Consider the following 27,395-nt stretch of genomic DNA (forward strand, 5'->3'; position numbering starts at 1 on the left):
GTAAATTATTACAACCATTGGGTTAATTTCCAACAGTTCTGAGAACTTACAGTAAATTAGTACACAGGGAAAGCTGATAATACTGTTCTGGGATGCTTGCTAATAAAGATTATGCTGTTTGTACAAATTTAAAAATAAAACATTAGGCTGACATACGAATTTTAGTTTTAAACATTTAAAATGTGATCAAATATTTATTAAACTATAGACACAGGATAAAATGTATACAAGCATTCTGACAATATTTATACATGAACACAAGAATTAAAAAAAAATTAAACTTAGTCTAACACAAAGTGAACCCATGGTAAATGCGGTGATTTAAAAAAAAAAAAGGACATGTTAGATGTAGTCTTTTGTCTGTAATCCCAAAGCCAGGTTAAATTGTTGTCTGGAAGATGGAAGACATATTTTACATAAAAATTAAATTATGCAGTGCCATATCTTTTAGCACTATACAATTGAAATTTCATGATAACTAAAACATTACAGAATATTTTGAAGTTATTATGATTTACACAAAGTCTGTAATTATTTTCCCTCTATGTTGGAAGTGCTAACATAACATTGGAGGAGTGGGCATAATTTATTGTGCAGTGGAGGCCTCCTTAGGGATTTTGCACATGCTTGAGGTGCTCAATCCATTGTGTACTCAGGCGGAAGCAAGACTGCATGTCACTTATCAGGCGGACCAATTTAAAGCTAACCTGTCAGAGTAGGTCATGGTTATTAGATATAGGTTTATTATTGTCACGTGCACTGAGGTGCATTGGAAAGCTTTATTTTGCATGCTATCCAAACAGATCTAATAATACCATGCATCAATATAATCAAACCAAACTCAAGTAGAATAAATAGAGCAAAGAGGAAGATACAGAGTGCAGAATATACAGTAGTTCTCAGCATTGTGGCACATCAGTTCCAGCTATAAAGTCCACAATGGGGTAGAAGGGAATCGGATTGTAGCCAAGTTTACGGAAGGATCATTCAGAAGCCTGATAACAGGCTGTGCCTGAATCTCATGGTGTGCACTTTCAATCTTCTGTACCTTCTGTACCTTCTGCTGGGTGGGAACCGGGAGAAGAAGCAATGACAGGGGTGGGATTTGATTTTGATTATGTTGGCTGCTTTTCCAAGGCAGCGTGTAGTGTAGATTAAGTCACTGATGGGAAGTCTGGTCAGTGTGATGGACATAGAACCAGCCTAAGGGAATATTCTTTAAATAACATACTTACCTGGTTTTCCCTGGAACTCACCAGACATTCACTTTGTCACCCCCCCAACCCCAATAATTTTACTAAGCTGACCACCCACCCCAACTAAACTGCTGATACTTCCCAATGAATACTGATTCCCTGGTTCTGGTTCTGTTTGATTCCTGCGCAAACACCTCATAAGTGGTTATCTCGCTTCCCTATTCCCTTTACCAATACCTCCCAGCTATGTATTGAAACATTTTTCTTTCTAGATTATTAAATTGTCTTTCCCAACTCCAGCATTTAGGTATTCCAACCACTCACCCCAATTCCTGGCAGCCAATCCTCGCTCCATTTCTCAGATCCTACACTGATCATTGCACTGATCTCTCCGCTGACTACACACACAATCTTTTCATCAATGCTACCAATTGACCACGCCCGCACATCCAATTCCAGTTTAGACTTAATCTGTTTTTCTTTATGTGAGTCACATTGGAGCAGCACACAAATCAAAGAGTTTTCTTTGTACTGAATCCATTCAACAGCGCAGTTTGTCGGACCTTGAGTAAAACATTTGATGGCCCATTATGAACTGACAGGTAATATCCCTAAGCAGGTCCCTTTCAATTTCTAGGTCTGCATTGTATTTAACATTTCTACTTCAAGGACATCAGTTTTTTTATCATGATTATTTAAGCCATAAGCAAAGTTGAGGGATGGCACAGCTAAGAGTGCTGCCGTCTCCAAGCTTCAGTGACCTGAATTCAATCCTGACATCTGGTGCCGTCTTTGTAGAGTTTGCATTTCAAGTAAGAATTTCATTGTTCTATCTGGGACATATGACAAAAAACACTCTTGACTCTCACTGTGACCGTGTGGGATTCACACGAATTAATGAAAATGTGGGTTGAAACGGAAATGTGATTGCTCGGCGAGCTGGGATAGACAATGGGTTGAATGGCCTCTTTCTATCTTATAAAGTGCCATAAAGGAATTCTACTGCAGATAGCAGTAAAGTTTGCTTTATGTTCCATACAGGACCGTTAACAAAAATAGAAAATCTCATAAGGAGAAAAGGTAAAACAATTATATAAAGGAGAAACAATTATTTATTGGTCTCCCTTTCGCAACCTTTATAACAATTGTTTCTATCATTGAGTTGAATCAATCATGCAGGGCGAAGAAAATTATTGTTAAATAGTGATTGTTGAAATGTTACTTCATCATTAATTCATGAAGTTAACATTTATCAAAATGGTTTAATATTAAAATCTTGACCAATATCGTTTCACATAAACATACCTTTTCTATTTAGGAGGTAAATTTTGGCATGCTTAATTGTTCTGAAGAAAATCTACTTCAAGGATTCGAGAAACTCCTTGGCAATGTAATGGTACCTGCACTGCGATCCCAAGAGGTAACCTTCTCCCATGTGATATGATTTTCAACAGTATTTGTATACTTAATGTCTGAAGAAGGGTTTCGGCCCGAAACGTTGCCTATTTCCTTCACTCCATAGATGCTGCCGCACCCGCTGAGTTACTCCAGCACTTTTGTCTATCTTCGATTCTCCAGCATCTGCAGTTCCTTTTTGAACTTAATGTTGATAAAATGATTGACTGTAATTTTTCTGTTAATCTTGTTCTTTATATTGAAGATAAAATTAATTAAGTGTGGGTTTGACACACATTTTAATAAAATCTATTGAAAATTAAGTTTCTATATGATTAAAATCAAACATAATAGTTCATGAGGGAAAGCTTTCATCAACTACTAATTATCTCTGAATGAACTGATGCCATAACTATATCAGTCTTTCAACTTGATTGGAGCACCACACTGACATCTGGTGTTGGGATGGAAAATCAACAACAACCTGAATGGATATTTCCAGAACTAATCTTTGCACAATGAATATGTTAAACTAGTGGACAGTTGATATAAAGATGCACTGAGGATTTGTCCATCAACATTGGCAATAGTATTTTTCAGTTTGGATATTAAACATTCAATAATGTTAGGATGCTAGGAGGCTGCAAGGTGACTTGGATAGGTTGGGTGAGTGGGCAAATGCATGGCAGATGCAGTATAATGTGGATAAATGTGAGGTTATCTCCTTTGGTGGCAAAAACAGGAAAGTAGATTATTATCTGAATAGTGGCCGATTAGGAAAAGGGGAGATGCAACGAGACCTGGGTGTCATGGTACACCAGTCATTGAAAGTAGGCATGCAGGTGCAGCAGGCAGTGAAGAAAGCAAATGGTATGTTAGCATTCATAGCAAAAGGATTTGAGTATAGGAGCAGGGAGGTTCTACTGCAGTTGTACAGGATCTTGGTGAGACCACACCTGGAGTATTGTGTACAGTTTTGGTCTCTTAATCTGAGGAAAGACATTCTTGCCATAGAGGAAGTGCAGAGAAGGTTCACCAGACTGATTCCTGGGATGGCAGGACTTTCATATGAAGAAAAACTGGATAGACTCGGCTTGTACACGCTAGAATTTAGAAGATTGAGGGGGATCTTATAGAAACTTACAAAAATCTTAAGGGGTTGGACAGGCTAGATGCAGGAAGATTATTCCCGATGTTGGGGAAGTCCAGTCACAGTTTAAGGATAACCATATAACCATATAACAATTACAGCACGGAAACAGGCCATCTCGGCCCTTCTAGTCCGTGCCGAACACGTATTCTCCCCTAGTCCCATCTACCTGCGCTCAGACCATAACCCTCCATTCCTTTCCCGTCCATATAAATATCCAATTTATTTTTAAATGATAAAATCGAACCTGCCTCCACCACCTTCACTGGAAGCTCATTCCACACAGCTACCACTCTCTGAGTAAAGAAGTTCCCCCTCATGTTACCCCTAAACTTCTGTCCCTTAATTCTCAAGTCATGTCCTCTTGTTTGAATCTTCCCTACTCTCAGTGGGAAAAGCTTATCCACGTCAACTCTGTCTATCCCTCTCATCATTTTAAAGACCTCTATCAAGTCCCACCTTAACCTTCTGCACTCCAAAGAATAAAGAATAAAATTAGTTGCTGAAACCCAGGCAACATTTTAGTAAATCTCCTCTGTACTCTCTATTCTGTTGACATCCTTCCTATAATTAGGTGACCAAAATTGTACACCATACTCCAGAATTGGCCTCACCAAGGCCTTGTACAATTTTAACATTACATCCCAACTTCTATACTCAATGCTCTGATTTATAAAGGCCAGCACACCAAAAGCTTTCTTTACCACCCTATCTACATGAGATTCCACTTTCAAGGAACTGTGCACAGTTATTCCCAGATCCCTCTGTTCACCTGCATTCTTCAATTCCCTACCATTTACCATGTACGTCCTATTTTGATTTGTCCTGCCAAGATGTAGCACCTCACACTTATCAGCATTAAACTCCATCTGCCATCTTTCAGCCCACTCTTCCAACTGGCATAAATCTCTCTGTAGACTTTGAAAATCTACTTCATTATCCACAACACCACCTATCTTAGTATCATCTGCATATTTACTAATCCAATTTACTACACCATCATCCAGATCATTGATGTACGTGACAAACAACAGTGGACCCAACACAGATCCCTGTGGCACCTCACTAATCACTGGCCTCCAACCTGACAAACAGCCATCCACCATTACTCTCTGGCATCTCCCATTCAGCCTCTGTTGAATCCATCTTGCTACTCCACCATTAATACCCAACAATTGAACCTTCTTAACCAACCTTCCATGAGGAACCTTGTCAAAGGCCTTTTGAAGTCCATATAAACAACATCCACTGCTTTACCCTCATCAATTTCCCAAGTAACCTCTTCAAAAAATTCAAGAAGATTAGTCAAACATGACCTTCCAGGCACAAATCCATGTTGACTGTTCCTAATCAGACCCTGTTTATCCAGATGCTTATATATATTATATCTAACTATCCTTTCCATTAATTTGCCCACCACTGACATCAAACTAACAGGTCTATAATTGCTAGGTTTACTCTTAGAACCCTTTTTAAACAATGGAACAACATGCGCTGTACGCCAATCCTCCGGCACTATTCCCGTTTCTAATGACATTTGAAATATTTCTGTCATAGCCCCTGCTATTTCTACACTAACCTCCCTCAATGTCCTAGGAAATATCCTGTCCGGACCTGGAGACTTATCCTCTTTTATATTTCTCAAAAGTGTCAGTACTTCCTCTTCTTTGAATCTCATAGTTTCCATAGCTACTCTACTTGTTCCCCTTACCTCACATAATTCAATATCCTTCTCCTTGGTGAATACCGAAGAAAATAAATTGTTCAATATCTCCCCCATCTCTTTTGGCTCTGCAGATAGCTGTCCACTCTGACTCTCTAATGGACCAATTTTATCCCTCGTTATCCTTTTGCTATTAATATAGCTGTAGAAACCCTTTGGATTTACTTTCACCTTACTTGCCAAAGCAACCTCGTATCTTCTTTTAGCTTTTCTAATTTCTTTCTTAAGAATCTTTTTACATTCTTTATACTCCTCAAGCACCTCATTTACTCCATGCTGCCTATAATTATTGTAGATCTCTCTCTTTTTCTGAACCGTGTCCAATTTCCCTTGAAAACCATGGCTCTTTCCAATTTTTACTATTTCCTTTCAACCGAGCAGGGACATAAAGATTCTGTACTCTTAAAATTTCACCTTTAAATGTCCTCCATTTCTCTACCTCATCTTTCCCATAAAACAAAATGTCCCAATTTACTCCTTTTAAATCCTTTCGCATCTCCTCAAAGTTAGCCTTTCTCCAATCAAAAATCTCAACCCTAGGTCCAGTTCTGACCCTCTCCATAATTATATTGAAACTAATTGTATTGTGATCACTGGACCCGAACTGTTCCCCAACGCATACCTCTGCCACCCTTCTCTAGTAGGTACCTCTATGTATTGCTGCAAAAAACTATCCTGCGCACATTTTACAAACTCCAAACCATCCAGCCCATTTACAGAATGTGTTTCCCAGTCTATGTGTGGAAAATTGAAATCTCCCTCAATCACTACCTTGTGCTTACTACTAATATCTGCGATCTCCTTACATATTTGCTCTTCCAATTCTCGCTCCCCATTTGGCGGTCTATAATACACCCCTATAAGTGTTGCTACCCCTTTCCCAGTTCCACCCAAATAGCCTCCCTAGACGAGCCCTCTAATCTATCCTGCCAAAGCACTGCTGTAATATCTTCCCTGATAAGCAATGCAACACCTCCACCTCTTGCCCCTCCAATTCTATCACACCTGAAGCAACGAAATCCTGGAATATTTAGTTTCCAATCACAGCCCTCCTGCAACCATGTTTCACTGATCGCCACAACATTATACTTCCAGGTGTCAATCCAGGCTCTAAGTTCATCCACCTTTCTTACAATGCTCCTAGCATTAAAATATACACATTTAAGAAACCCACCCTCTCTTATTCTCTGTTTATTGTCTTTTTCTTCTTTCTCCCCTACATTTTGGGTCAGAGTACTACCCTTCTCTGCCTCCTGCCTCACACACTGACTGCTAGCTTTCCCAATTTGAGTCCCTCCCCCCAACCGTTCTAGTTTAAAGTATCCCCAGTAGCCTTTGCAAATCTCCCCGCCAGGATATTGGTCCCCCTCGAGTTCAAGTGCAACCCGTCCTTTCTGTACAGGTCGCACCTTCCCCAAAAGAGGTCCCAATGATCCAGAAACTTGAATCCATACCCACTGCACCAATCCCTCATCCACGCATTTATCCACCACCTCGCTCCATTCCTACTCTCATTGTCGCGTGGCACAGGCAGTAATCCTGAGATTGTTACCTTTGCAGTCCTTCTCCTTAACTCTCTACCTAACTCCCTAAATTCTTCTTTCAGGACCTCTTCTCTTTTTCTACCTACGTCGTTGGTAGCTATATGTACCACAACCTCAGGCTCCTCTCCCTCCCATTTCAGGATATCTTGGACGCGATAAGAGGGAAGTCTTTTAGGACCGAGATGAGGAAATCATTTTTTACACAGAGAGTGGTGAATCTCTGGAATTCTCTGCCACAGAAGGTAGTTGAGGCCAGTTCATTGGCTATATTTAAGAGGGAGTTAGATGTGGCCCTTGTGGCTAAAGTGATCAGGGGGTATGGAGAGAAGGCAGGTACAGGATACTGAGTTGGATGATCAGCCATGATCGTATTGAATGGCGGTGCAGGCTCGAAGGGCCGAATGGCCTACTCCTGCACCTATTTTCTATGTTTCTATGTTTCCATGTAATAAATGTGAGTTTTTACTTCTTCATGGAAAATTGTATTACAATGTGAACAAGTACGCTGATGTGCACTTTATTGTTGTGTGCATGTTACTGTTGTGACATGGAATACACTTACAATACAATACAATACAATATTTATTGTCATTTGAACCTCAGTGAGGCTCAAACGAAACTCTGTTTCTACAGCCATACAAACAAAAAACGATTCCTACTAGACACACAACCAATTTAATTCACACAAACATCCATCACAGTGAACCTCCTCCTCACAGTGATGGAAGGCAAAGTCTTTTCTCTCCCCTGCTCTCCATTTTTCTCCTGATGTTGAAGTCCGATGTTGAATCCCCAGGCGGGCGATGGTATGTCCCACGGCCATTTTAGGCTGCACCGGGTGATTTACGGCCCCGCTCCGGGTCGTTCCAACCCCGCTGGAGAAGTCGCGTTGCGGGAGCTCCGGAAAGCGGTCTCCCACCCGGACCCACGAGCTCCCGATGTCCCAGTCCACCGGACCTGCGGCTGCAGTTGGAGCCTCCGAGCTCCGGGGTCAGGCCGCAGCAGCGAGCCACTACCGCTCCCCACGCTTCGAGGCCAGCCAGCCACACGATGGTAAGTCCGCAACTCCGCAGGCTCCGCGACTGGAGCCCCCAGGTCGTTCCGGTTGGAGGCCGCTCCACGGTGCTAGGCCCCAACGACAACGGAGAACCGACAGGGAAAAGGTCGGGTCTCCCGTGCAGGGAAGAGATTTTTTTTAATTTCCCCCTCCCCCCCCCCCACATAAACACAGTTAAAAACAGTATAAAAAAACACAACAACTACATCTAACTAGACAAAAAAAAAAAAAAAGACAGACAGGCTGTAGGGGCCGCTGCAACAGTGAGTCGCGCCGCCAACCGCTGCAGGAACTTCATGTTAATAAGACTGGAAAGAGGCATGTTTAACAAAACAGTACAGAAGAAAAAGCTTCCTAATTCAATTTCCTGTGGTGGCAATTTTGGGATGTGAGTGTTGATGCAATGTAGTCATGTATTGCCTCTCCCTTGCTACCCTTGAGCAGAGAGGTCTATCAATGCAATCTGTAGGATGAACGGTAAGTAGAGAGTTCCAAAATTTTCTCCCAGCAAAATTATGGTGTGCATTCAAATTCAGTGCTATCTGGCTGAATCACTTGGACATGATTATGTTTCCAAGTACTGGTGGGTTTGTCCTTCCACATGGTGGAGACTGTGAGTTTGAAATACTTTATCAAATTATTGGTTAGGTTGCTGCAATACACCCTGTAGATTTCTATCTACCTGTGGTGACAGAGTGGTTAAATTAGGGGATAGGATGTCAATCAATTAGATTGTTGTGTCCTAGAAAGTGACCTCCGTAGACACTGTTATGGATGCGTTCATGCCAACTAATTGAGAGTGTTGCATCATATTCTTTGCATAATGTTACAGTTGTACTTGGATGTCATGTTACAATGGGAAGTCATGTTAGGTTAAGTTGTCACTAAGGAAGACATAAATAATCTGCCGGAAATAGCAGGGGACCGCGGGTCAAAGGAGTTGGAGGAATTGAGTGAAATCCAGGTTAGCCGGGAAGTGGTGTTGGGTAAATTAAATGGATTAAAGGCCGATAAATCCCCAGGGCCAGATAGGCTGCATCCCAGAGTACTTAAGGAAGTAGCTCCAGAAATAGTGGATGCATTAGTAATAATCTTTCAAAACTCTTTAGATTCTGGAGTAGTTCCTGAGGATTGGCGGGTAGCAAACGTAACCCCACTTTTTAAGAAGGGAGGGAGAGAGAAAACGGGGAATTACAGACCAGTTAGTCTAACATCGGTAGTGGGGAAACTGCTAGAGTCAGTTATTAAAGATGGGATAGCAGCACATTTGGAAAGTGGTGAAATCATTGGACAAAGTCAGCATGGATTTACAAAAGGTAAATCATGTCTGACGAATCTTATAGAATTTTTCGAGGATGTAACTAGTAGCGTGGATAGGGGAGAACCAGTGGATGTGGTGTATCTGGACTTCCAGAAGGCTTTCGACAAGGTCCCACATAAGAGATTAGTTTACAAACTTAAAGCACATGGCATTGGGGGTTCAGTATTGATGTGGATAGAGAACTGGCTGGCAAACAGGAAGCAAAGAGTAGGAGTAAACGGGTCCTTTTCACAATGGCAGGCAGTGACTAGTGGGGTACCGCAAGGCTCAATGCTTGGACCCCAGCTATTTACAATATATATTAATGATCTGGATGAGGGAATTGAAGGCAATATCTCCAAGTTTGCGGATGACACTAAGCTGGGGGGCAGTGTTAGCTGTGAGGAGGATGCTAGGAGACTGCAAGGTGACTTGGATAGGCTGGGTGAGTGGGCAAATGTTTGGCAGATGCAGTATAATGTGGATAAATGTGAGGTTATCCATTTTGGTGGCAAAAACATGAAAGCAGACTATTATCTAAATGGTGGCCGACTAGGAAAAGGGGAGATGCAGTGAGACCTGGGTGTCATGGTACACCAGTCATTGAAAGTGGGCATGCAGGTGCAGCAGGCAGTGAAGAAAGCGAATGGTATGTTAGCTTTCATAGCAAAAGGATTTGAGTATAGGAGCAGGGAGGTTCTACTTCAGTTGTACAGGGTCTTGGTGAGACCACACCTGGAGTATTGCGTGCAGTTTTGGTCTCCAAATCTGAGGAAGGACATTATTGCCATAGAGGGAGTGCAGAGAAGGTTCACCAGACTGATTCCTGGGATGTCAGGACTGTCTTATGAAGAAAGACTGGATAGACTTGGTTTATACTCTCTGGAATTTACGAGATTGAGAGGGGATCTTATAGAAACTTACAAAATTCTTAGGGGGTTGGATAGGCTACATGCAGGAAGATTGCTCCCGATGTTGGGGAAGTCCAGGACAAGGGGTCACAGCTTAAGGATAAGGGGGAAATCCTTTAAAACCGAGATGAGAAGAATTTTTTTCACACAGAGAGTGGTGAATCTCTGGAACTCCCTGCCACAGAGGGTAGTCGAGGCCAGTTCATTGGCTATATTTAAGAGGGAGTTAGATGTGGCCCTTGTGGCTAAGGGGATCAGAGGGCATGGAGAGAAGGCAGGTACGGGATACTGAGTTGGATGATCAGCCATGATCATATTGAATGGCGGTGCAGGCTCGAAGGGCCGAATGGCCTACTCCTGCACCTAATTTCTATGTTTCTATGTCTATGTTTCTAAGTTGTATTGGGATGTCATGTTCTATTTATACAAAACATTGCTTTGGCTGCATGAGGAGCAGCGTGTGCAGTTCTGGTCAATAGGAAGGATGTAATTACGCTAGAAAGGGTACAACAATGTTTCACAAGGGTGTTGCTTGGATTAGAGAGCGTGATAGCCTGGCTTTGTTTGCGCTGAAATGTAGGAGACAGACATGACATAATGAAGGTATATAAAATTATTAGAGACAGATACAGTAAATAGCTAGGGTCTGTTTCTCATGGTAGGGATGTCTAAAACTAGCGGATATAGGTTTAAGGTGAAAGGGAGGAGTTTTAAAGGGGATATGAGGCTGAAATGTTTCACACAATTGAATCACAGAAATGTTTCACACATTTGGAATGAACTACCAAAGGAGGTGGTGAAGCCAGGAACAATAACAACATACTGTATGAGAAACATTTTGTTTGAATGAGCAGGGCAGAGAATGATATGGAATTAATGCATGCAAGTGGGATTAGTGTAGATGGGCATGATGGTCAGAATAGATGTAATGGGCCATAGGGACTGTTTCTATGCTGCACCAATCTATGACTATGACTCAATTATTTATGTCTTGTGGTCGGAGAGCCTTTGGAAAGTGGGAGGTTGGCTACCCAGAATACGCAACTCTGATCTTTCCAAATAGTCATTGCATTTATTTGTTTTTTTCTAGTTGAGGTCTGATCACTGGTGGAAATTTGATGATGGTATTGCCACTGAACATCAGATAGAGGTAGTTAAGCTGTCTTCAATGCATTGGCATTGTATAACATAAGGAATATAGTAACCAATCACATGATGGTCCAACATGGATAATGTGTGAGTTTGGCGGTATGGATGCAAAATGATTCACTATCTGAAGATATGCGAATGGACAGCCATTTTCACCGCCTCTGGAGTTCACCTCTTTTGTCCTTGCTTGAAGAAAGGCTGTGGTAAATTCAGGAGCTTGGTGGTCTTGAGAGAAAGAAAAATGCTACTTGGTAGTCTGTTAGTTACTGGATGGAAGCTGATTGGGCTATAATTGGTGGGTTAGTCTTATCCTGCTTGTTGGTAGGCACAAAATGCTGGAGTATCTCAGCGGGACAGGCAGCATCTCTGCAAAGAAGGAATGGATGATGTTTCGGGTCGAGACCCTTCTTCAAACCTGCTTGTTGTTGGGCACTGGTATGGAGTTTGTGTATTTTGGCTTCAGGGAGACATATGGTGTCAAACGCATACAATTTCATGTTGCACCTCTTCCAGCAGAACATTCAAAGAATCCTTACAGCAGGCAGATATTCCGGAAATTCTCTAATCGTTGCTATTTTATCCAAAGTTAACCACAACATTAAAAGGAAACAGCAGCCTTTTAAGAGCTACTACACAAATGAATCAGCAGCTATTTGGTTTTTGTATTGAGCTGCCCACAGCAATGCTATGGAAGCAATTCTATATTTCGCCACCTTTTACAGACCCTAAAACTAAGGATGAAGTCCTGTGACTTTAATTTGTTCCCAAATGCTACAGCACCGAGATTGAATTTATTGAATGACGCTGCATTAATTTTCAGTAAAAATAGACCAGAAATCTCGGCTTTATTTAAAATGTAAAACTCATTACAATAAAAGGTTTTAATGTATTTTGAAAGATTTGTTGATGGTATTAACATTCAGTTCTCTTACCAATGCATAGAATTGGGGATCTATTAAAGAAGGACTAAAGAATGTTCAGATTCAGGAGTTCTTTGAATCCTTGGACAAATTTGTTGGCAATTTGACCACAGCCAGGAAAAATATGGAAAGGCAAATTATTCTTGCAGAGGTTACCACAGCCTACAACATTGATGATCTGCATAGTCCCTCAGACTATTTGATTGCAGGTATCCTTTCTTTATTTATAATTGTTGTAGCTTTAAGCATTCCACTGAATTGTTCCAATCATTTTATTTTTATGATTTATTGTTATAAACTATAAATGCAGATATGCTATGTTTCTTTAGGTATGCCAAATTATTTAATAGTTCCCTACTTTGAAATAAATCTTATCTAATGCTATTAGTAATATGCTGAAAATTAATATATGGTACCTGAAAATCTATGGGCCAGTTGATACATTTCCATCATCTGCCAGCTTACGGAGCCAGAAATTCTGCTGGCTAACCACAGTTGTGGAGAGATGACAAGAGCCCAAGAACTATCTGCTATGCTATTCAATAAAATAAAGGGCGATCCTTTAGCTACGTGCTGGTCTCCCACACTAATGGCCCTGTCTCACGGTGCGAGTCCATCCACGAGTGATCCCGAGTTTAAAACAAATCAAAACTCGTGGTAATCACGTAGAATTAATGTAGCGGGAACGTCGGAACTCATAACGCTATCGGCAGGTATTCGGGAAACTTGTTAACTCGTGAAAATCTTTCAACATGATGAAAGATTTCCACGAGTCAAATTTACTCTTGAAATAAAAATGTTTAACTTTTAAACTCGTTGTAAGAACGTAGTAGCCCGTGAGTTTACCATAGTGACTTGTGAGTCTACCGTGGGCACTCTTTAACTCACCGGACAACCAGCATCTCTGGAGAGAAGGAATGGGTGACGGGATGACGTTTCCAAAACTCTGCTGCGTCTTTGTGTTACTCCAGCACTGTGTGTTCACTTTTTGTCATCCAGCATCTGCCCTTTCTTGTGTATGACATTATTTTTATCTGTGGCAGTTGATTGTCGCTCCCTTCAGTTTCCCAGGGGATCGGGACGGGACTGAAGGTGGGGGGGAGAGGGGGGGGGGGGTTGGGGTGACTTAGTACGGGAGACAAGTGTAGGAGAGATGTACTGACTGTGTGGGCAGACACTTTGGTAGTGATTGCCCATGGGGTTCACTGTCAAGGACTTCATAATGAGTAATATGACAGTCAGTCGGCTTTAAAAAATCTTGCGCATATTGTTCTCCTCTCCGTAAAAATAAAAATAAATAAAGTAACAATTCAATTTGCCCAAGGCTTCCAAATCTCCTTCTTTCTGAATTACTGAATGGGTGGGGGGGGTGGAGCGTGACGGCAGGCGGAAAGATGGTGGGAAAAACGGGAGCACACCGGGACAAGTTGAATCAGTTGTCATCTTATTGAATGACTATACTGGTTCAAGGGACCAATTGGGGGGAGAGTTCCTTTCACAGCGTGTGGGGAGTCTAGCCAGGGGTAAAGTTGCGGGGTGGGCAGGAGCGTTGAGAAGGAGGGGGTCGGGGTTCATGCCAGTAACCCACTCACTCACCGCTGTCGCGGCGCTCCGGGCGCGGAGCCACCATATTTTGGCCGGGGAGGGAAGTAGCTTGCGTGGCTATGAGTGGCCACCATCACCGGACAGCGGAACAGACTGCCATCTCAGCGCCTTCTGCCGGCCCGCTCACCTCTGGCAGTGCTCTCCGTCTGAACAGTGAGTGGACCAGCTCAAGAGCAAAGATCATAGAGCGGAGCGGGTCAGCGGGTGATGGATAACATCACAGCGGGCGGTGGAGCTTACTCCTGTGTCAGCGCGAACAAGGGATCAATTGAGGTTACTCACACTGACATATGGAGTAAGCTCTACATCCCGCTGTCCTGTTATCCATCGCCCGCTGACCCGCTCTTGAGCTGGATGCTGGCATGATCCCCGACCGCATCCTTCTCAACGCTCCTGCCCTCCCCGCAACTTTACCCCTGGACAGACTACCCACAGGCTGTGAAAGGAACTCTTCCCTCCCCCCCCACCCCAGCAGCGCTGTCCTTTTACAGCCGCTTCCCACTTTACAGCCGCTTCCCATCAGCAGCTGGCAATGAGGGATAGACTTGGCTATCCCTCAGTACAGCAACATTGTTCTTGATGTTGCTGTACTGAGGGATAACAAAGTCTATCTTTCTTGGCTAACAACCTAACCTTCGGCCTCCAAGATGCAGGTACATTTTCTAGCAATGTTACAAAATTTTGAGATTTTAAAAATCAAGTTTGCAATTTATCCCATCAGATAAAGCATAAAAAGAACTTTAATTTGAAACTTTCATATCTTCAGTATTAAAAAAGTTATGGCCATTTTCATACTCGGAAATTAGCATCTTGTTCCCTATTGCTTTTCCATTGACTTAACACAAAAGCTGTGATCGAGGACAGTCTAAAGCCCATAACTTTCTTAAACATTAAGAGAACTGAATGAAATTTTCAGTTATTATAGATTGAAGCATTCTGAAACAAATATAAAACATCTTACTTGGATGACCTGAAATTAAAGCATATAATTAGTTAATTACCTAATTGTAGCTAATTACAAAATTGACCGTTGTGACGGAAATAGTAATAAACACCCAGACTGCCTTGAAAGTTCAAAAATGTGATATTCTCCAGATCAGAACTTTAATATTATTGTTTTATATGCTGTAAGTCTGTAACAGATAGGTAAATAAATTACAATTTCTGGCAATAGACCAGGTCTTTATGGAGAAGATCAGTTGCTAGCTGGTACATTGGCATATCATAATCAGTAGCATCATCATACTCCTCAGATTGTAATCAATAAACAACGCTGCACACCTTGTTTTTCCTCAACTTTTCAATTTTGGCATTGTAAACTACAAGTTTTTGCTCTTCAAACCACGCATGACATGCCTTTCTGCCCACTACTTTCCCATTAAGAATGTCCTGGAGATTCCATTTCTTAAGAAAAGGATAATTTAAAAAAATAGCCTAATTATCCAAATAACAAACTAATCCCATTCACACAACAATTCAAAATATAACAATTTTAAAATCTCACTGTCATGAATTTATATGCCAGATGGAAGGAATTTAATGTTTAATTTCCATAAATTAATCTAGAAACATCCACTCAATATAATCAAAATCTCTAGAACCTGCAATGTGGTGTTACATATATATTGCAATCAGTGATGGAAATGGGTTGGTAGACGCTATAAGCCCCCCCATGAGAAGTTTTATCTAACTCTGAAATTGAAGATAGCCAAAAGCTGGAGTAGCTCAGCAGGACAGGCAGCGCAGCGACTCTGGAGAGAAGACCCTTCTTCAGACTGAACTGAACTCTCGTCGATGAGAGTACTTGTGATTGTCTGAAGAAGGGTCTCGACCAGAACCGCAACCCTCTCCCCAGAGCCCCTGCCCGTCCCGCTGAGCCACCACAGACAGGGAGTTGAAGGTAGACACAGGGGGGACCACCTTCAACTTCAGAGCCAAACAAAAAACACAGAGTGCTGGAGGAACTCAGCGGGCAAGGCAGCACCCGCGGAGGGAATATATCACTTATCAGGAGCCGCCACGGGTCAGGACTCTTTCCCCCCCCCCCCCACCCCAAAACAGAAAGGAACCGCAGATGCAGCCATCACCGCAAAACGTCTAAGAAGGAACTGCAGATGCTGGAAAATCGAAGGTAGACAAAAATGCTGGAGAAACTCAGCGGGTGAGGCAGCATCTATGGAGCAAAGGAAATAGCCAACGTTTTGGGCCGGGTCTGAAGAAGGGTTTCGACCCGAAACGTTGTCTATTTCCTTCGCTCCATAGATGCTGCCTCACCCGCTGAGTTTCTCCAACATTTTTGTCTACCGCAAAACGTCAATGATTCCGGGATTGCCGAGAGAGCTAGAGAGAGACGAGATGGGGAGCACGCGAGAGAGAGAGGGAGGGAGAGAGCGAAAGACAGAGAGACACAACGTGGGTCGATAGGTAAATTGAATGACTAACCTGCCGCACACCAAGAAGCTCACCAAGAAGAAGGGCTCAATCATAATGGTGAGTTTTAATAAATTCTCAATGTGTCATCAATGCATCGATCTACATTCCTCAGTAAATGTAATTGTGTTTTGAACAAGTATTAATGACGCCGCGTGAATTGTATTCAAAGGAACGCAGCGTCATTAATACTTGTTCAAAACATAATTACATTTACTGAGGAATGTGGATCGATGCATTGATGACACATTGTATAAATACTTGTTAACTACTGGCTGTTAACAAGTGCTACAGTAGTAGTTAACACATTGTTTCTGATGGCCATGCAGCGGTTGTTATCCATGTTATTTTTGTAAACAATCCGTATGGTGAATGTTTAAAAAAAAAATCTTTATTTAACAAAGCGAATTTGTATTTCCGTACGAAATACGGAAAATTAACACAGGGGCCCCCCTTAGGCGCGTGGCCCAATTGGGAGAAATCGGTCCAATCGGCTTAAGGCCAGCCCTGCTCACGGGCTACTATGTTCTTACAATGAGTTTAAAAGTTTAACATTTTTACTTCAAGTGTAAATTTGACTCGTGGAAATCTTTCATCATGTTGAAAGACTTTCACGAGTTAACAAGTTTCCCGAGTACCTGCCGTTAGCGTTAAGAGTTCCGACGATCCCGCTATGTTAATTCTACGTGATTACCACGAGTTTGATTTGTTTTAAACTCGGGATCACTCGTGGGTGGACTCATACCATGAGACAGAGGTTTAACTCGCTTGATTTGCTTAACTTTTCTCTATCTCTATACCTGTGATGCTGCTGCAAATAAGAGTTTATTTGTACCCTCAACACACCGTTCTTATGCATATGATAATAAACTCAATTTGATTTGACATATATCAGTGTATGTCATGAAGGTATAGGCCAGTGAGCCTCACATCCGTGGTAGGGAAGTTATTGGAGAAGATTCTTAAGGATTTACATGCATTTGGAAAAGCATGAACTTATTACTGCTACACAAGGAATTGCAGATGCTGGAACTTGAGTAGAACACAAAGCACTGCAGTAACTCAGCGAGTCAGGTAGCATCTCTAGAGGCAAAGTTTTGTCTACCCATGTCCTCCAGAGGTGCAGCCTGATGCACTGAGCTTTTACAGCAATTTGTGCTCTACAACGTGTTACGGATAGTCAGCTTGACTTTGTGCGGAGGTTGTCATGTCTTGTGAACTTGATCGCATGTTTTCAAGAGGCTATGAGGATAATTGATGAGAGTAGGTCAGTAGATGTTGTCGACATGGACTACAGAAAAGCATTCAACAAGGTCGAGAACATGAATACATATGGGATCCATAGTGATTGGTTTCACAATTGGCCTAACCATAGAAGACTGAGGGGAATGATGGTGGGTGTTTATCTGATTGGAGGTCCGTGACCAGTGGTGTTCCCACAGGAGGCAGTGCTTGGACCATTGTCTGTGATAAATGTAAATGATTTAAGATGAACATTTAGGTGAGCCAACAAGTAGGTTTGCAGATGACACAGGAATTGGTGGAGTTATAGATTCAAAGACATAGAACCGTACAGTCAGGAACAGGAACTGCTGCCTACACTGTCCATGCCAGACAGGATGCCAAGTTAAAATAATTTCCTCTGCCTGCACAACATCCATATCCCTTGAAAGTAACAACATGTTACTTGAAAGCAACAACACAAGATGAAAAGCGTTTAGGGCACGCTTTGTTGGGGTACAGTAATAACGTTGGGATATCATGTTGCAGCAACATAAAACTTTAGTTAGACCACTTTTGGATATTGTATGAAGTTCTGTTCACTGTATTACTGGAAGGATGTGGAGGCTTTGGAGAGATGCATAAGTAGTTCACTAGGATGTAGCCTGGATTACAGGGTATTAGCTATAATGAGAGATAGGATAAAACTCGGATTGATTTCCCTGGAGTGTCAGAGGTCAAGGCTCTAATAGAAGTACCATATTTCCCAGCACCCCCAATTTAAGTTGCTAAATTTTGAAAAAAGGATGGCAGGACAGCATCAAAGGTTTGGTTTAGTCCAGGGGTCGGCAACATCGCCTGCGTGCCCTGGGACTGGCTGCAGTTCCCAGATCCCTCGCGTCCCTGGGACTAGCTGCAGTTCCCAGGTAGCCTGCCCCGGGACTGGCTGTAGCACCAAGGTCGGATTAGGGGGGGGGGGGGGGGGAGGGAGAGAGAGAGAGAGAGAGAGAGAGAGAGAGAGAGAGAGAGAGAGAGAGAGAGAGAGAGAGAGAGAGAGAGAGCTAGCTATATCTGCTCGCTATATCTCTCTCGTCTCTCTCGCTCTCTCTCTCTCTCTCTCGCTCGCTCTCTCTGCGCTATCTCTCTCTCTCCTCTCTCGCTCTCTGCTTCTATCTCTCGCTCTCTCTCTCGCTCTCTCCTCTCTCTTTATCTTCTCTCTCTTCGCGCTCTCTCGCCCTCTATCTCTGCTCTCTCTATACGCTCGCTCTAGCTCTCTGCTCTCTCTCTCTCTCGCTCTCTCTCTCTCTCTCTCTCTCTCTCTCTCGCTTCTCTCTCTGCTACTCTCTCTTCTCTCTCGACTCTCTCTCGCTCTATCCTCTCTCTCTCTCTCTCCTCCTCTTCTGTACGCGAGAGAAGTCAGATGTTCCTCAGCCAGCCTTCCTCCCCGTAGCTACCCCACCTCCACCGTTTCGCCTTGTCCGCAGGACACCGTGGCTGGCCGTCTGGCAGAATGTTCCTGAGGTGGTGGGCTGGTGTCTGGTCCCAGCGTCCAATCACAGACCCCAGCACTCTTCCCTCCTCGCCAACTCCTCACACTCTATGAAGGAACTCTTCCCCCCCCCCCCCCCCCCCCCCCCCCCCCCCCCCCCCCCCCCCCCCCCCAGCGGCACTGTCCTTTTACAGCCGCTTCCCACTTTACAGCCGCTTCTGATCAACTGCCAGCAATGAGGGATAGCCAAGCCTATCTTTCTTGGCTAACAACCTAACTTTCGGCCTCCAAGACGCAGGTAGATTTTCATGCCTTCTTTTTGGGTAAAGAATTGCGTCTTCATTGCTGGGAAATACGGTACATAAAATTATGAGAAGGATAAACTGGGTTGATTGTCTTTCCCCCAATGTTAAATACTGGAGCACATACCTTTAAAGTGAGTGGAGGAACGGGTAAAGGGGATTAACAAGGAAGTTTATTCAATTAGCATATTTATGACAGAGATTGATAGATTTTTGGATATTAAGAGAATCCATGATCAAGAGTCAAGAGAGTTTAATTGTCATATGTACCGATCAGAACAGTGATATTCATACTTGCTGCAGCATGATAGTTCTATAAGCATGGTGCTCAATAGATAACATAATAAAATCAAAAAAATATTAAATAACGGGAAAAAACAATATTAGTGTAAAACAAAACAAAAGGTCCCAAAGTTCTTTGTGCAACCAAGCCAGTTTGTAGTTTAATTGGTATTTGTACTGTTCAATAGCCTGAAGGTTTCAAGAGAGAGTTAGATTTAGCTCTTCGCGCTGAAGGAATCATGGGATACGGGGAAAAAGCAGGAACGGGGTACTGATTTTAGATGATCAGCCGTGATCATATTGAATGGCAGTGCTGACTCGAATGGCCTACTCCTGCACCTATTTTTCTATGTTTCTCAGGTTGTTAGGAAGAAGCTGCTCCTGAACCTGGAGGTCATTTTTTTCATACCCCTATACGTTCTTTCCGATGGCAGTGCCTCATATAGATCCCTTTGATGGTGGGGTAGTCAGTACCCGTGATGGACCAGGCAGTGTCCACCAGTTTTCTGGATGTTCGAGTTGGATGCTCTACACCATACACCTGTAGTAGTTCTAGAGGGTATTCATTAGTATACCAAATCTCCTCAATCTTCCAAGGAAGTAGAGGTATTGGTGGGCTTTCTTTATGATAGTGTCATTAAGCTCAAACACCAGCCAAGCTTTTTTAGGATGGCAGAGCTGGCACGTAAAAAATGAATGGCCTAATTATTTTTACTTTGTTCATATATTTTAGTCAATTCCTTGATTAAGTCATAAGCAAAATAAGTTATTCACTTTTTAACAGGTTTACAAAGTTCTTTAATTACTTTGCATGGATCAAAATATTATTTGAATAAATTAAATTCAATAGAGATTACTTTTTAACTCCTAGCTAACAACACTGAATGTGTGGAGCAACTTGAGGGAGTGTTAATGTCATGGTGTAAACAAATTGAACAAGTCTTAGCTGAAAGTGAGCAAATGAGAAAAGAGGCAGATGACATTGGGCCCTCAGCAGAGTTGGATCATTGGAAGATGAAAATGGCAAAGTTTAATAGGTATGTTCTGATATAGTTTCAGCTCATTGTGCAATTTATTTAATTGATTGTCTTTACCTGTATGTCAATTGACATTGGTTTGAAAAATGGGACTGAAAATTATGGAGAAAATATAGACAAAAATACATCAGATATACTTTATTGCTTTGAGTGCTGGTGCCATATGTTATTGCATGTGCAGTTCTGAAGTGTGTTCTATGCCTTTTGCACACTGAGGACATCCATACATGTTAGTACATATAAACACCTCTTTCAATGTTGTAATGGAGTATAAATCCTAATTTTAATATTGCTGTGAATGTTTTACCTAGAGGATGGAGAAATGGTTGTGGTGGGGAGGTCTGCTCCTATTTTTTTTTGTAATGGCCCCTTCCTTTCAATAATTGCATTTATTTGTTCTTGCGCCACACTTTGTTTGGGGTCTAATAAATGATGTTTGTGGCACTTTTCTGACATGATGGAAGTTAGGTTTTATGCAATATCCTTTCAAAAGCTGTTCATGCATGAGGCTGACTCTGTGGCACACCAAGAATGTGTCAAATTGTAGAAGTACAAAACTCATCTTGGACTACTGCTAAAGATCAGCCAGATGCAGTGAAAAGCAGAAATTGGACTGTTTTTCATTGTGGTTCTAATCTAGTTGAAACCCTGGGGATTTCATTTTTGAACACAACTGGTGATAGATATTCCAGTGTTTTGTGGTTTTTATTTTGGCTGAATAAAGAAATGAATTTTCTTTTTAACTTAGCTTTCTGCCGTGCAAATGTCACATACCTGCAATGTGAATTAAAGAACTGACATGCATCAACTGTTTCAGTTGACTTATGATGACATTCTGTTTCCTTTTTTCTATTTTTTTTTACAAATCACACTCTGTGGATTGAGATATGATCCAATCAAATATATTTATATAAAAAGCAAGAGCTTTTGAATTATTTATGCAGCACCTCCAGTAGCGGGTTTAAAAAGCTTCTTTCAAGCTCTCGATTTTCAGGAAAATAAATTGCTGTTTCCACAGTAAAACCTTCTCTTTTATTCCTTTTGTTCTATTTTGGGAATATCGCATTAGTTTTGTGTCATTTGCTTCTTTATTGATAACTGTATAGTTTTCCAAACAAAATACGATTCTTTGATATTTTTCGGGGGAGCATTATTCAATATTTCTGGAACAAAATTTCTAATCTACCAACTGAAACAAGAAATATTTATTTGTTGCATTATTTTGTTAGAACTTTACTTTATGTCAGGGTAACTGACTACTGACTGAATTCATTGTTTCATTGAACATAGATAACATTATAAATAACAATTAAGTATGAAGTATGTTATTTGCCCTGTTAATGTCTTAGTGTCATTAATCCTCTGCGAATTTTCATAACATTTATTCTAATGGAATCAATATTGCTTTGGCAGCACTGATCAGATTTCAAATATGAATTAAAAACAAACAAATTTGCAATAAGGAGAAGAGACCCTGGTAGACTTCATGGAAGCCAGGCAGTATATCTCAAATTTTCACTTCCACCTACTAAACAATTAATGACTCTGGTCAAATGATACTTCCAGACTGTTAGCTTTAATTTATCATAATTCTTTCATTAATATCCTTCAGGAATTCAACTTAGTGCCTTTAAGAAAATTTATTTTTATTATTTTTAATTTTTAGCCTTCTTGATCAAATTAAGAGTCCTCAAGTAAGAAGAGTAATAGGCATTCTTCAGGTTGCAAAATCCAGATCATTGAAACATTGGAGAAAACTGGTAACTTTTACTTTTTAAACTGACTTTATTAGGCAAATATGTTCTAGTATTTTTAATGAAATGTGTGCATGAAAATAATTGTAGATTCTTTCATCAAATAAATTATAGAGGATGTCAATTCCTTGTAATAATCTTTCATTTTCCATTGGTTTAGGATAGCAATATTACTGATGCAGCAAATGAGGGTAAAGATAATGTGAAATATCTCTACACACTGGACAAATTCTTTGGACCTCTTGCCAAGTGCACACCGGTTGGTTGAAATATTCTGATGGATTCTACTCTACTTAAACAAAGTATATAATATAAAGAGAATATATTTAAACATTTATTGTTTCAGGCCACCATGGTTGAACATGTTCCCAACTTGATGAACAGTATTCGGATGATCCACAGCATTTCAAAGTACTACAACACATCAGAGCATATGACTTCTCTCTTTATCAAGGTTACCAATCAAATGATTAGCACGTGCAAAAAGTACCTCTGCCAGGGTGTTGTAAAAATATGGGAGCATGACAGGTAATCACATTATCTACTTTTTGAGAATACAGATGTTTTTCATTGCACAATAATTATTTGTAACCAAATCTTTCATAAATTTGCTGAGCACAAAAATTAAAGAATAATACAAATTAATGAATATCTGAAATATTGCTTGATCAATAAGTTCCACAGCAAGTATAATGCAAAGTGAAGTTCCTTATGCTCAGCTGCAACAATGTGATTCATCATAAAATACAGTATATAAGCAGATTTACAGGGAATTTATTTTAAAGGACCAAAAAAGTAGGCATTCCTGAAACGGGAGTGGATTGACCTCTCCAACCCTGCGCACAGAATGGTCTCTCTAGTGCCTCCTACTGACTGACCTCTCCACATGCTGGACTGACTTCCATACTCCAGCCCTCAGATTGACCTCTCCCAGGTGCTAGACTGATCTGTAGTTGGACCGAATCTTTCATGTTGTTGGGCTGCATTTCCTAATTCAGTATCTCAATAGTGATAGATTAAAAATGCTTACCTAATTTAAGAAGTCCAGGTGAGAAGGCAAGTTTCAAATTTTGTTTTGTAATATTTGTAATTTTTTCAATCTGGGCAATGACTTTTACTATTATATTGTACATTATGTATTTTTAGTATTTTAAAAATAAATAGTACTCACTAATGAGGTCAGTGTGAATAGTAATTGGGAATTTTCAAGAATGTTTTCACACTAAAATTGAAGTCCTCAAAAAACACGACAGCATTCACACCTGCAACATACACTGGAATGCATAATAACTCCAACTTCAGCTAAGACCTGACTAATGCTCCAGTGTACCATTTCCCATTTGTAAATTTATTCTTGTGACCTTTATTGCGCAGTGTTCAACTGGGAGCAATAATGCATGTTGTGTTGAGGTGGAGAATATTCAATACACATGCTTTTATTCCCTATTCCTTGTCTATTGGTTGTTTTATCTTTTACAGACTCTAGGGAGGGACAGTTCACAAACTTGTGGTTGCAAATAAATCAGAGCTCAAGAATTCCCAAGGAGGAAAAAAAGTGAATTTGGAACTTTATCATGCAGCACAACAGAGGATATTTTAGACTAATATATTTAAAATCATGAACATTAATTTATTGTGTGTTGACTGTACAGAAGGAGTGTTGTAGGAAGTTCGTGATTTCATTTTTTGCTTGTAGATCATTCTTTCATTTTTGCTTTTTTGTCTATTCCACCTTGATTCATCTTGAATTGAATTAATATACTGACATTGAGAGGGAAGTACAGCTTGCAGTAAATTCCTTTGTAAGATCTTTCTTCCAATCTGGCCAAGATTTGAATGATTGGTGGCCTGGGAACATTGTAATGCGCATTGTTTACAAAAAATGGTCAGACTGTGAACCTCCTCTCTCCAATCCCAATGCTAAGACTATGGAGGTTTGTTAAGAACGTTTATGGAACAGGAATGGTGGCAGTAAGAGTAACTACTTCATCCCACCATGTTTTATATCAACACCTATGTTGGGGGTAGGGAAAGGTGCTGCAGCCAATCAACCATTCAGGAAACTGCCATGAACCACGTTTGCTGACTTCTGACTGCACAAGTAAACTAGATTTTTGTACATTCAACACTGATACACAGGTACTTCATATGATCACTTAGAACTCTTCCAGATTTACAGCCTTTGTTTTAGAAGTAACATTAGAATAGGGGATTTTTAGAATCTCTGTGTATATTCCCCTGAATACTCATAAACAAAACTAATTTCTGCCTTCTGACATGAAAAAGCATTTTAAACAAAACTTGCAATCTGGGAGGGAATTAACATATTGACAGACGACATTGGCATTCCTGTTAGCTTAATGAGCATAATTCTTTGGTACTCTCCTGGAATTGGTGTTCATTTTTTTTAATGTGGCTCTAAACTTACATCTGTTGATTTGAAATATTGAATAGAACGGAACAATCTCCATTCCCTGAGCCTTGTAAATTCTGGACCCAGTTAGTTGCTGATTGTTAATTGTAAAGAATAGTTTTGTTACCCCCCCCCTGGGTGTTGCGAAAGTGAGAACTTTCCTTTCCCGATATGTCTTCAAAAATAGTAGCTTCTAATGTAGTTACGGATAATGAATTGCGGTTGAGATTTAGCATTAGAAATGATCAGTGACACTGCTGAAAAAGAAAGACCTTTTAGTCGTGTTTACTCTTATAATTCAAAATATAAAATGCTTAAAATGAGCAATATTCAGAAACCATGTTCAGATCTAATTCAGTGAAGGTTTGTGAGGGATTTTTGGCTGGATCATTAAATAGAAAATTTGTAGAAGTGAAACTACTCAATTCAAACAGAAACATACAGTCTAAATTGTTTAGCTTTGGTCTGACTGGTAGCTCCCTTAGAATTCTGTAGGCAATAAAACAAACCAGCAATAAGTAATGTGTAGAAAGGAACGGCAGCTACTGGTATTTCTGTTTTTGGGATGTTTATCAATTCAAACTGCACATTTAAGAGTTGACTAGAACTTCTGAAATTACGAGCTCACAAGATTACTCCAATGATTCTTGAAAATATAACATTAAATATTAAGTTTAATATTGAGATCGGTGATTATGAATATATTATTGTTCCAGTTATGTAAGATCTGACTTGTGGAAATGTGACTTTACACAAATTCTCCCATATCATTTTAAAGTATTTTTCAAGATCGAAAAGTTAGTTATAGATAAACAGACTTCAGATTATGGAATAGGAACAGCAGCTAGTTAATTCAAAGGACAACAAATATTCAAAACTGTTTAAACGTAGCTCCTCACAGGAATCAGACACAGTTGTTTATTAAGAATATCGACTTTTTGTATTTCGGTCTGTGGAGTAGGATTGTGGAACAGTTTGAATGTGGAGTTAAAGCAATGTCCAAACATGAACCAGTTCAAAATGACATACAAAAAACTTTTTTTCACAAGGTACAGGAATGAAGGGGATGGTTGACAAACAGGGGTTAATGTTTATTTATTATTTTATTTATTATTTATTTATGTTTTTTGGTTACTTCATATATATTACTTGTATGTGTATATCAGTTGTATGTATATATATGTCTGTATGCATCTCTAAAAATTGTCTGGGGTATTATTATGATTAATTAATTAATTATTAAATATGGAAGAGGGGTTTAGGGAGAAGGGGTGAGATTAAATAAGTTATTCTTCTTCTCACTCCTTTTCGAGCTTGTAAAGAAAAAGTGTTGGACATTTAAATTTTGCTTTATGCTTTTCATTGCTTTGCAAATATTGCCTGGAATGTCCAATTGTTTGACTATTTCGATTTTATTGTTGTTATTTATCCCTATTTATGTCTTTACTTGTTCGGAACAAGTAAACAAATCAAAAGAATGTAGGTGTCAATTTACAGCAGGAGGCGATGGCAGAGATTTGCTTTGGAAACTGGCAATGCAAATGCAATGCAATCTCGTCTATTGAGATTGCATTGTCAGTTTATGGAAGGAAGCAGAGGGTGATGGTGGAAGGTTGCTGGACTGGAGACCTGTGACTAGTGGTGTACGTCAGGGTTCGGTGCCGGGCCCGTTAATGTTTGTCATCTATATCAATGATTTGGATGAGAACATACACGGCAAGATTAGCAAGTTTGCAGATGATACAAAAGTGGGTGGTTTTTCAGATAATGAAGATAGTTGTGAAAAATTGCAACAGGATCTTGATCAATTGGGCATGGGCTGAGGAATGGTTGATGGAATTTAATGCAGAAAAATGTGAGGTGTTACATTTTAAGAAGTCTAACATGGGCAGGACCTACACAGTGGCTCCGGGTAGTGCTGTAGAGCAGAGGGATCTAGGAGTGTAGGTGCATAGTTCCCTGAAGGTAGAGTCGCAGATAGATCGGGTGGTCAAAAAGGCTTTTGGCACATTGGCTTTCATCAGCCAGAGTATTGAGTACAGAAGTTGGGAGATCATGTTGCAGTTGTATAAGACATTGGTGAGGCCACATTTGGAGTATCAAGTTCAATTCTGGGCACCATGTTATACGAAAGATGTTGTCAAGCTGGAAAGGACACAGAGAAGGTTTACGAGGATGTTTACAGGACTAAATGGTCTGAGCTATAGGCAGAGGTTGAGTAGGCTGGGACTCTATTCCTTGGAGCGCAGGAGGATGAGGGGTGATCTTATAGAGGCTACTAAGATCATGAGAGGAATAAATTAGGTTGATGTACAGTCTCTTTCCCAGAGTAGATGAATCGAGGACCTGAGGACATAGGTTTAAGGTGAAGGGGAAAAGATTGAATAGGAATCTCAGGGGTAACTTTTTCACACAAATGGTGGTGGATGTATGGAACAAGCTGCCAGAGAAGATAGATGAGGCAGGATCTATCCCAACATTTAAGAAGCAGTTAGACAGACACATGGATTGGACAGG

At 40.7% G+C, this 27,395-nt stretch overlaps 1 protein-coding gene across 2 annotated transcripts in view; it reads left to right on the forward strand.

Annotated features, from left to right (window-relative positions):
• Window positions 1-27,395, forward strand: part of LOC116966099 (dynein heavy chain 5, axonemal-like) — a 350,576-nt gene that overhangs the window by 28,510 nt on the left and 294,671 nt on the right. For both annotated transcript variants that reach the window (XM_033012270.1, XM_033012280.1), the window contains exons 8-13: window positions 2,515-2,616; window positions 12,368-12,554; window positions 20,546-20,711; window positions 22,378-22,471; window positions 22,626-22,724; window positions 22,812-22,993. In XM_033012270.1, coding sequence (XP_032868161.1) covers window positions 2,515-2,616; window positions 12,368-12,554; window positions 20,546-20,711; window positions 22,378-22,471; window positions 22,626-22,724; window positions 22,812-22,993 — 830 coding nt within the window. The remainder of the gene's footprint in view (window positions 1-2,514; window positions 2,617-12,367; window positions 12,555-20,545; window positions 20,712-22,377; window positions 22,472-22,625; window positions 22,725-22,811; window positions 22,994-27,395) is intronic.

Source organism: Amblyraja radiata, chromosome 2, assembly GCF_010909765.2.
Source record: "Amblyraja radiata isolate CabotCenter1 chromosome 2, sAmbRad1.1.pri, whole genome shotgun sequence".
Lineage (NCBI taxonomy): Eukaryota > Metazoa > Chordata > Chondrichthyes > Rajiformes > Rajidae > Amblyraja > Amblyraja radiata.